The sequence below is a fragment of the Lissotriton vulgaris genome, chromosome 10 (assembly GCF_964263255.1).
Source record: "Lissotriton vulgaris chromosome 10, aLisVul1.2, whole genome shotgun sequence".
Lineage (NCBI taxonomy): Eukaryota > Metazoa > Chordata > Amphibia > Caudata > Salamandridae > Lissotriton > Lissotriton vulgaris.
The window spans coordinates 880,133,521-880,145,597 of record NC_141698.1 but is presented as its reverse complement, the minus strand read 5'-3'; the positions used below and the strand labels follow the sequence as shown (position 1 = coordinate 880,145,597).

The window sequence follows — 12,077 nt, the reverse complement described above, 5'->3', positions numbered from 1 at the left end:
TCTTTGGGTTTAGAAGGGCGGGCCCATACCACTGGTCTTAGCAGAAAGGAATCACATCATCTTCTGCACCAACTCTCTGCATGCGAATATTCATCAAGTGTATATGCATGCTCTGTGCAGTGCATTATTAAACATGCCAAAAACCCAGAGTTGGCCACAGCTGCATATGTATTATGTCTAGACCGTGCGCTGATCAAACCGAACAACAAGCGCTGCGTTGGAATAACCTTGAAGGCCTCGGCACTCACTGTTCAGACATAGCTTACCAAGCAAGGCTTATATTATAGGCAAACATATTATTCTCGTGTGAAGCAAAATATCCTAATAGGCTAAAAGCTTTAATAACAAAATGTGCCGTGTGCAGAGGCTGCAGAAAAGGAAAATGCTATTTAAACCTCTAATAAGCTCATGCAAACATAACACAGAGTGAAGGCAAAGCCTATCTACATGACAAGAGGGTGGTGTATTAAATGCCCCACAGGGTGAATCTCTATTGGAAGTCGTGACTTCCAGAGGACTGATTGACCAAAGGGAGGCAAACCTGGCAAAAAAACTAATTTGGTGGACCTCTTGAGGCATGCAATTGGATAAGTGAAATTAAAACAGACATAACATTTACTTAGTTTTTCAAAAATGTAGCCCTATTTTACCGGAATACCTTGCAATTCCTAGAATTCTTTCATTTTAATTATAACATCCAGTAAGTGGTATGTTGAGATACATTTTCTTTAAAATCAGTGACAGGTTTTCTTCATCAGGAGGCTGCTGGTGCCACATGTGTTATTTCTACTCAGTCTAACTTAATGACATCAAGGAAGGTGCAGTGGTGGTGTATAGAGGAAGGTCTGCCCACAAATGTGATCTATGAGCTGGCACCATTTAACTGACCAAGGCTCCAGTTTATTGTTCTGCAAGCCACCCTCACATTACATATGACTTATTTTGCGTTAGAAATGAGCCCACAATTACTGTCATGTGTCCAAAAGTTAATTTAAGTAGGCATCATTAAATTAGGAATTACATTTCCTCATTAATGGTTACCAAGTGGTCAACAAACTTCCACTCTCTATTTAAGTTTTAAATCTATCATCATATGCATTACCAAATGAATTACATCCAGGAAATTAAGAGCAATGTATAATGTCCAAGTAAAAACAGACATTCATGAGCATTTTTGATCTATAACAAACAAAATAATTATGGTAGTTGGGTTATGTTTCCACCACTTCCATCGGATACTTAACATTGGAGCCACATTTTACAAGTATAGGTGATTCGCCACCTCTGAGGGCAAACAGCTATGTAAAAATGCAAAGAAACTAGCAAGAAGGATACCTAATCTGATGTGTTGAAAAATATTATGGAATAGTATCCACCAAACAAGTTTTCCCTGCATACAAAATTATAACAAAACACATACCTTCACATTATCTGGCTGAAGTCCCCCTGGGTGCTTGTCCATATATTGACACAAGTCTGTGTGCTAAAGACAATCAGAATAGAAAAAAAAACATTAGATCCCATAGAAACAGAGGTTAAAATAACAGCAACATCATTCTTATGGTTCCATTTGTTAAATTATTCTGCAATTAAAAGTGAAAACATGCAAAAGTAGATAAATGCATCATGTGATTTTCTGAACAATACCAGATCAGCAAATTAATATACTATTCTAAGCAGAGAAAGAGCACATTCCATATCACTCACAACCGCATGAAATTGTTATTTTCTGTTAAACAAACCCCCCCAAAAACGGTTTTACATTCTGAAAATAAAATAACATAGGATGGTTTTGTCAAATCTGAGATTTGCATACTCAAAATAATAAATGAGATCTTAGTAACTAAAATGTTAAGAAGGAATTCATATTAAAGTGGTAGGTGAGGACTACGTCTTTTGGAAGAAACTATTATGAAGACAAAAAAACAGACAAAAAAATGGTAGGAAAAGGATTTGTTTGTAAGATCTATAGTCAAACTACATTAAAATCACAAACTTTGTAATAAATAAATGTGATATCTCTATTACATAATACTATGATTTGATTTTTAACATGCAACTACTATTCAGAAAAGATTGGCTAAATTGTGAATTCAGTGTTTTTTAAGAAAATAAAACAATCAAAAGAATAATGTAACTAACCGCCCATTTGCAATAAACTATTGTAAATTACAGTATTTCAAAAGGCCATCAACAATTTCACGTCACAATAATATATATGTATCTTAGTAACAGCAGTTGGTGCCCTGTTATAGAAAATACAGCCCTGCTTAATGGAGGGGTATTCCTTTCCTTCAATAAATAACGTTTCTCTTCCAACTGCTAGTAACAGTAAAAGAGCCACATACACTTTTTCTAATTACTACATAGATGTGTCTGCAAATTCAGTGTAGCACTGGTGATGCACCTACAGTCCATGGACAAGTGTCAACTCTTTTCACATACTCCTTTACACCCCAAGTTCCCACCACACACACACAGGCAAACACACAGGCACTGAAAGTGTTCCAATCATAGCATCACAAATTACACTATCCATTTTAAGCTTTTATTTGTGGTGGTTTTGCATCTATTCTATTTACTCTGCCATATGGAAGATGATTGCAAAATTAGCCTAGGTGGTGCGTTGCTAGTTTACATGAGGTGCACATACAAATGAACGTGGGGGAATTATGGGAAAATCCTGTCATGGTTGTATCAATGTAATTTGGTAAGGCATGAGCACCGCTTTATAATGCTTCTAAATATATATATATATATATATATATATATGTTCATACAAATTGCCTGTAGCATAAGAGGCACACAGCAGGTCTCTCCCATCCGGGCTGCAAAGTCTCAGCACGCTTCACCACACTGCATACAATGAGATGCCCGACGCGTTTCTGGGGGGCTCCCCCCCCTTCATCAGGGGCTGCTTCCAGTCAGCTCTCGATGTGGGTCACATGTTTTATGGGCGTTTTCCATCAAGCAAATCCCTAGACAATCATGTGTCTTCACCTAGATGGAATTATGGGATTTGTAGTCCGGTCACATCGAGAGGCTGGGTGCATGATGCTTCCAATTCATACCTTGAGTAGGCTGCTTCTGTGCTTCAGCGCGCTGCAATAAAATGACGAGTCCTGCGCTCTTTCACAGTCAAAGAGTTTGAATGCTTTGAGCTCATACCGCTGCTCACCAGTACAGAGCAACAGGCGATGGTGCTCTCTCCGCGGTCAGGCCACCGCGTGGAAATGTTCATACAAATTGCCTGTAGCATAAGAGGCACACAGCAGGTCTCTCCCATCCGGGCTGCAAAGTCTCAGCACGCTTCACCACACTGCATACAATGAGATGCCCGACGCGTTTCTGGGGGGCTCCCCCCCCTTCATCAGGGGCTGCTTCCAGTCAGCTCTCGATGTGGGTCACATGTTTTATGGGCGTTTTCCATCAAGCAAATCCCTAGACAATCATGTGTCTTCACCTAGATGGAATTATGGGATTTGTAGTCCGGTCACATCGAGAGGCTGGGTGCATGATGCTTCCAATTCATATCTTGAGTAGGCTGCTTCTGTGCTTCAGCGCGCTGCAATAAAATGACGAGTCCTGCGCTCTTTCACAGTCAAAGAGTTTGAATGCTTTGAGCTCATACCGCTGCTCACCAGTACAGAGCAACAGGCGATGGTGCTCTCTCCGCGGTCAGGCCACCGCGTGGAAATGTTCATACAAATTGCCTGTTCCTTGATGGAAAACGCCCATAAAACATGTGACCCACATCGAGAGCTGACTGGAAGCAGCCCCTGATGAAGGGGGGGGAGCCCCCCAGAAACGCGTCGGGCATCTCATTGTATGCAGTGTGGTGAAGCGTGCTGAGACTTTGCAGCCCGGATGGGAGAGACCTGCTGTGTGCCTCTTATGCTACAGGCAATTTGTATGAGAATATATATATATATATATATATATATATATATATATATATATATATATATATATATATATATATATATATATATATATATATATATATATATATATATATATATATATATATATATATATATATATATATATATATATATATATATATATATATATATATATATTTTTTTTTTTTACCATAGTGGTGGGAGGGTGAGTCTCCCCCCCCCCCCCCCCCTACTCCCTGGTGTACTAGGTCAGAATTTAGCATTCCATAATTAATTTGGTCTACAGATGAGCACTGAAGCTTTGTTGACATTATTGTAAAAGCTGAATGAAGGTCAGCAGCAGCAACTCACTCAGGTCTTACAAACCATCTTACAACATGCCATACAAGTATCAGGGTGCAACAAGTAGCACACAATGAGAAACAACAAGAAGCTCTACAGCAATTGACCAACGTATACACTACATCCAAATTATATCTAATATCAGACTTTTTATCCCTTCAAAAGAATGCTCCTGTGGATGATTACAATTATTTGTGAGTTGCTTGCAATTCTGCTGGGCCACAGAGAGATGGGGCCAGTATGTAGTATTCTTCCTCACATGAGAAATACAGATTGCCTATAAGGCTGCCAAACCCGATAGGACCACTGCTTATATAGAGGTGAAGTGAGACATACTTCTTGTGTAAACCTGGTAAAAGAGACACTTATGTCTTAAGCCACAAAATGACTTAATATTGCTAATAGCTCTACTTCAGAGTTTTTTTCCGAACTTTCTAGGGTATAAAATGTAACTCTCTACACATCAATTGGTGCTATCCAATTATGTTAGTACCAAAAACAAATGGCTACATACTGTTTTGTATTGATTTTCAATAACATGATCAGCAATCTACCTTTAATCTACCTTTAATGCCTATGTAAGCTATGGGGAAGTTTCAAAATAGCTAGAATATTCCACTGTGCCTGGAGTGCGCACTTTGGCTATCATAACCATCAGTAACACAGCAGCTAAGGCATAGCATACATGTCACGCTGACCCAGATTTTTCAATCTATATGAGAGGTTTTTATTCCTAACTACAGATACTGGTTCCATGTTGAACGTTATTGTTATTAACGTTATTGTCATCCTCTATGCCCCAAGATCGCTCGGCACGGTAAAGATTACTGTTATGCCTTATCTGCATTGTGAATGTAGTAGATAGTCAGGCACTTGTACTAGGACAAAAATCATGGCCGCCACACTGCACGTAATCCCACGTGATTACCGCGATACTGATCAGAGTACCAGAAAGACGCTGTTCGGCTCTCGTCTGCTGCAGCGAGCCATGGACTTTGGCGGTGTTTATTTCCCAAACAAGTAAGTGAAGCTTACGCTTAGAATACCCTTGCGGAGGCCATATAGTTCAGACTTTAGTGTATATATATATATATAAATATTTTGTGGCTCATTATATTGTATGCGCACTAAGGGACACTCGTTTTTTATGTTAAATAGATTTCATGCAGGCATTCTCAACATGCCCGAAATTCACGATTAAGAGTGTGGACCCGTCTTCCCTAAGTACAAAGATTCAGAAGGTAAGCGCTGGGCTCCTTGGATCATATCAGTTTGAGTTGTTTATAGGTGATTGGTCATAACTTAATTTCGGTTTATTCTTGTATAGCACAGAATCATTGTGACATTTCACTTGTAAGTATTGAAGGAAGAGGTGAAGTTGTTTTTATTAGATGTGTTCACTTGGTAAAGATATAGGTGACTTGCACTCCCCTTGAGCCTTTATTTATTTGTGTTATTAGTGTAAGTGTACGGTTGTATATATGTATATAGACACTGTATATATTTTCCCACTCTTTAGGCACCATATCTGGCAGGGGGAGACGGTACATATCACACAATAAGGAGATTACTGATTTTATGCTATTTTACTGTAGATTCATGGTGCAACATTGGTCCTGAGGATGGTCTTGTTTAGTTATGAAGGTTGAGACCGAAACGTCGACGAATTGACACTGTTTTGTAAACACCATCTGACTATGTATTGAATAAATGTATATAGTTGCTAATTAATGTATATATGGCATAAATTGTATATATTGTCCTTTGAAGAATTTACGTATAATTCGTGATGAACAGAGGGATGAAGAGCCATCATGTCGGAAACGAGATATAGCAGCTAAGAAAACTCTCAGTGTAGCATGAGAGAGACCTGACTGAGCGAGGCTCAAAAAGAATGGAAGGAGCTGCTCAGGAGTGGAATGGATGGGATGGATATTGGCCGTAGCGCACCAATGACAGAATCGCTTCCATTTATGTTTGTAAGTCTTGATGGTGGACGGAGCTCTGGCATGAGCTAGGATGTCTCTGCACTCCTGGGATATGTTTAAACCAGCGAACTCAAGGTGCTCATGTTCCAAGCCCACAATTGTAGCGTTGAGGGATCTGGATGACACACTAAGACCTTGTCCATGGTTAGAAGGTCCGGACGAGGACGTAGAGGAATGGGCTCGCACAGGGACATTAGGAGTAGTTACGAAAACCATGCCTGTCTGGGCCAACGAGGACCAATCAGCAGGATGTGGCAGGGCTGCCTCTGCATCTTCCATAGTAACCGCGCTATCAATGGGAGCGGCGGAAAAGCGTAAGCGAATAGACCGCTCCAGTTGATCAAAAAGGCATTCTCGCAGGACTTTGGGTGGGGATGCCAACTTGCATAAGACAGGCATTTCCGGTTCTCCGGTGTCGCAAAGAGATCCAGATCCGGGTGACCCCATTTGCGGAACACACGATCCAGAGTCGGTTGGTGCAGCTCCCCTTCGTGTGTCGAGGAAGTGGACCTGCTTAGAGAGTCGGCTAGGAAGTTGGACACGCCCGGAAGGTGGACAGCTGTCAAGGGATGTGATGGCGAAGAGCCCAATCCCAGATTGACTGGGCCAAGCGGAACAGAAGCAGAGACCTGGTCCCCTCCTACTTGTTCACATAGTGCATACTGGTGTTATTGTCCGTTTGGATTAGCACTGACTCCCCGTGAACAACTGGGAGGAAGGACTTGAGCGCCAGAAAAATCGCCATCAATTCTAGCCTGTTGATATGCCACGTGCGTTGCATCGGTGACCACTTGCCCTTGATGGATAGGCCCTGAAGATGAGCGCCCCACCCCTCTAAGGAGGCGTCCATCGTCAACGTAAGGTCTGGAGCATGATCGAGGAAGGACACACCCATTCCCAGATTTGCGGGCTGCGTCCACCAAAGCAGGCTCTGTTTCATGCGAGCTGTGACGGCAACAAGGTCGTTGAGGGATCCGGAGACCTGACGCCACTGTAAGTCCAGTTCTTCCTGAATGGGACGGGCGCGCAACCTGCAATTTGGGATCAGTGCGATACAAGATGAAGCCATTCCCAAGAATGATTTTAACGTCCGAACAGAAACGGACTGTTTTCTTCGAATAAGAGAGACCAGACGAAGAATCTTTAGACGTCGTTCGTCCGAGACGAACGCTTTTGAGAGCTGCGTGTCTAGGATTGCTCCCAGGAAAGATCTGATCCGCAGAGGTGCAAACTGTGACTTTTCTTTGTTGATGGTCAACCCTAGAGACCGAAACATTTGCTGGCAAAGGTGCGTGTCCCGATCCAGCTGATGGTGGCATTGAGACTTGAGAAGGCAATCGTCTAAATAGGGAAAGATCTGAACTCCTCCTTGTAGACGCAAGTGAGCCACCACCGGGGCCAGAACCTTCGTGAACACACGAGGAGCTGAACGCAGTCCGAAGGGTAGCACTTTGAACTGAAAATGTTTTGGCCCCACTTTGAAACGCTGGTACTGGCGATGTTGTTTGATTATTGGAACATGAAAGTATGCGTCTTGAAGATCTATGGTGGTCATAAAATCCTCGCTGGATAGAAGACGCAGAACTTACAGTAGTGTCAGCATTTGGAATGATTGAGACTTCAGGAACTGGTTGAGAGCCCTCAAATCCAGAATGGGTCACCAATCTCCGTTCTTCTTGAGTAGGAGGAAGAATCAAGAGTAAAAACCTCTCCCTCTTTGATGTATAGGACCACTTCGACTGCACCCTTCAACACAAGAAGATGGACCTGATGGAAGAGCTCATCAAGATGTGGAGGAGGTGGGCCATGAGGTGGAGTGCAAGGAGGAATCTCTGTAAACTCCAGGGTGTGACCCCGTTTGACAATGTCCAATACCCAGCGGTTCGAGGTTATCGAGGACCACTGGGAATAAAACAGAGAGATTCGCCCTCCAACACTTTGAGAATGGCACAAGTCATTGGCGTTTCTGAGTGGTGCCACGATAGGACGACTTTCCTCAGTAAGGTCTGGAGGGTTGCTGACGAGACTGCTGGTTGGACGTGTACCGTTGGCCGCTCTGAGTGTAGGAGCGGTATTGTTGTCCTCCTCGGAAGTTGGAAGAAGTGCCGCGTCCGCGCGCACCTCGAAAGGACTGTTTCCGAAACTGGAGCGTGCCCAAGGACTTCGCCGTATCGGTGTCCTTCTTGATGGACTCGAGGGCATCACCAATATGGGATCCGAACAGTGATTCCCCATCATAAGGTATATCCAATATTCTGCTTTGGACTTCCTGCCGGAAGGAGGTGGACTTCAGCCAACCCTGTCTTCAGAGTGCAGCCGCACTTGCCAGGAGGCAGAAACCTGTGTTAGCGATATCGACTGCACAGTCGATGATTTCTTCCGCTCCCCTTTGACCATCGCGGAGAATCTGTTGTGCGTCAGTCTTGGATGCATCAGGTATGAGTGCCATGAAATCTGCAATATCTGACCACATCTGCCGGTCATAGCGTCCCAAGATGGCTAAAGCATTGGCTGCTCGGACAGAAGTTGAGGCCATCGTTGAGAACTTGCGGCCAATAGCATCTAAGCGTCGACCCTCTCTATCCGGAGGGGATGTGATTTGGGACGCTGGATTCCGAGCTCTACGCTGTGCGGCCTGAGACACAACAGAATCCGGTTGGGGATGAGAAGTCAGGCAAGCTGGAGAGCCAGTCGCGGCCTTGTACTTCTTTTCAAGGCGTGGAATCTGAGCTGGTAAGGAGTTAGGAGCTTTCATTAGTTTAATACCCTCTTTCCACACAAACTCAATAATAGGAATAGTGTGTACCTGCTTATAAGGTTTATCTTTAAAGTCATAGAGAAAGCAATCTTCCTCGTGTTGACCATGGAAGTTTGAAAAGCTGAGTTGCTTTATCCATTAAAAGATGGAAACTGGCAATATCAACTGGTGGCGAGTCACTTGAAGTACCAGGTTGAGGAGAAGGCGTTTGCGTCCTATAATCGTCCCAGTCGGTCATATCCTGATCACCTGCTTCATCATCTGTTTCGTCAGGAACCTCACCATCCTCCCGTTCTGCGTTCGCTTCATCATTCGCATCCTGCGGATATACAGTGGTATGGATGCTAATAGATCCATGAATCCGGGACGAAGTTGTAGTTGGTACGACAGGTGGCAATGAAGGTGGAGGTAGCACCACAGGAGCGGGAGATTGTGCAGGTGTAGTTTGCGGACTAGCCAGAAAACGGCGGTTGTAATCATCCAGCATATGCTGGAGATTAGAAATGAAGGTCAAAGGAATGGTGGCCACAGGTGTTTAAACGAACTGTTCATCCTGTTGAAATTCTGGCTCACCGCCATCATCAGAGTCTGTGTCCTGACATTTAATTATTAAATCAGAGGGACTATGTGCTGCCCCAAACGTGTCCTCTTCATGCTCTGAGTCTGATGTAGTTGCAAACATCGGAGAAGGTGGTTGAAGCTCTGGTTCTGAGATCTGTTGGCAGGGTACTGTAGTGCGAGAATGTGAAGATTTAGAGGTCTTCAAGGGCACTAACGGTACAGAAGCAAATGAAATTGTTGCCGTCGTCGACGGAGCAGTCACCGACGACGAGGCTGAGTCAGCTGTTGTGGCCGGTAATTTTGAAGAAACCTGCATCGACGGAGAGGTCGTCGACGAGCGATCCATTGTTGAAGCAGCCGTCGACTGGTTCGTCGTCGACGGGCGTGTCGTCGACGGGTTCGTCGTCGACGGGCGTGTCGTTGTCGACGGGTTCGCCGTCCGTGCTGGTACTGACTCCGTCGACGGAGCCCTCATCGACGGGCCTGTCTTCGTCGACGAGATTTTCTTGGTCGACGAGATCTTGGTCGACAGTGTCTTCGCCGATGAGGCTTTCGTCGACGGCATCGTCGACGACGATGTCTTCGGATCTTTCGTCGACGAGGATTCTCTCTTCTTCGTCGACGAGATAAGAATCGTCGACGGAACAGGTTTAGACGGCAACGAAACCCTCGTCGACGTGAAGGCCGTCGACGAAACCATCGTCGATGATGAGAAAGCCGAAGTGGTAGTCAGTGTAGTCGTCAAAGATGCAGGCAAAGCCGCTTTCATCGACGGAGCGCTCGTAGACGCTCTCGTCGACGGCGGGGCTGAAAGAGGTGTGAAGACACCTTGAGAGGTAGCCAAAGACCCCTGAGAGCCAGGTCTTGTGGGCGTAGAGGTGGTAGGAATGGCAGTAGAGACTGCAGGAACCACAGACAGGGCTAATTTTGGCTTCTTGAGGAAAGGAGAAGGAACCTCCTGGACACTACCCCTCTTTGAGGCTGAGGAGAAACCAGAATGTAAACTCTCTGTGTCGGACACTAAAGAGTCCTTGTCCTTCAGACGCTGCAGCCAAAGAAGAAGACAGCCTTCCCTGTCCTTAAGAGTCTTGGTAGAAAAGGTTCTACAAAACTTGCAGCTGCCAGCCTCATAATCCGGATATAAACAATAAATACACTTCTGGTGGGGGTCCTTTTCAAAAAGACGAAGCTTCCCACAAGAAGAACATGGTCTAAATAAAGACTTCTTACTTGACATTGTAGAATTTCTGGAAAACTAGAAGATAGAGTTCTGAAAACTGAGCAGAGCTCAGGGAGACTCCCTTCACATGACGTGCGGTAGAAAATCTGAGGGCTGGAGCTTCTGAGGAGAAGGTTCTAGAGGGTGCTGGCGCCTGATTGACCGCAGTTTGGACTAACATAATGACACTAAGGTGTTACAAATGTTTTTTTCTCACTACCATGCATTCCTATGTAGGATTTGTTTTTAGAGGTTTTCTATGTATTTCCTTCTTTTCTGATATTATGTATATATATATATATATATATATATATATATTTCTATATTTATATTTAGCATTATTGCTATTTTATTTACTGTGGGACTCCCACTTCGACGACGGGGAATATTCAAGCATGTGAATCTATGAAAGACACCCCTAATACTGGAGAAGCATCATCTCCCTTTTCTGGATGTGCTACTCACCATTCATGAACACAAAATTACAACCGATCTATACCACAAGCCCACAGATGCTCATTTGTATCTAAACTGGACTTCATGTCACCCACATCACACTAAACTGAGCATCATCTACAGCCAAGCACTCCGAATAAGACGCATCGGCAGCAATGAGGAAACCTGTAAAGACCATCTACAGGAGCTTGCTACATTATTTAGAAGGCGAGGCTATCCTCTTCATATCATACAGCAACAAATTGACAAGTCTTTGCAGTTACCCAGAGAAGCACTTATTTGGAATACCAACGCCAGAAACAAAAGTGACAGAACTCCATTTGTAGTAGACTATCATCCATCAGCTCCCAACTACAGAAATATAATGCAAAAAACATTTCCCTTACTGTCCAAGTGTGAAAAATTGCAAAAGGTTTTTCCAATACCGCCAGTCATTGCTCAACGCAGAGCTCCAAATTTACGATCTCCTATTGTGAGAACTGAACTCAAGCAAGCTGTAACAAATGCAGGGGTTCATTGCTGTGACTCTAAAAGGTGCATCATGGGTGAATACCTTTTACAAACATCAGTTAATAGTTATGTTACCAGAAGGACATATGCAATAAGGCAGCATCTTACATGTCGCTCAACATGCATTATTTATGTGATTCAGTGCCAACGGCAAAGCTGTAAAAAACAATATGTAGGCCAAACAGGGAATGACTTCCGCACACGATTCAGGAACCACAAATCAGCAATAATTAATAAGAAAATTGACCAGCCTGTAGCCAATCATTTTAACCTTTTGGATCATTCACTATCAGATTTGAAGATTTTCCCTGTGGAACATGTCTCAAAGGAAGAACTAC

At 43.6% G+C, this 12,077-nt stretch overlaps 1 protein-coding gene across 4 annotated transcripts in view; it reads right to left on the bottom strand.

Annotated features, from left to right (window-relative positions):
- Positions 1–12,077, bottom strand: part of CDK14 (cyclin dependent kinase 14) — a 2,039,605-nt gene that overhangs the window by 1,113,870 nt on the left and 913,658 nt on the right. For all 4 annotated transcript variants that reach the window (XM_086941837.1, XM_086941840.1, XM_086941838.1 and 1 more), the window contains one exon: positions 1,421–1,483. In XM_086941837.1, coding sequence (XP_086797963.1) covers positions 1,421–1,483 — 63 coding nt within the window. The remainder of the gene's footprint in view (positions 1–1,420; positions 1,484–12,077) is intronic.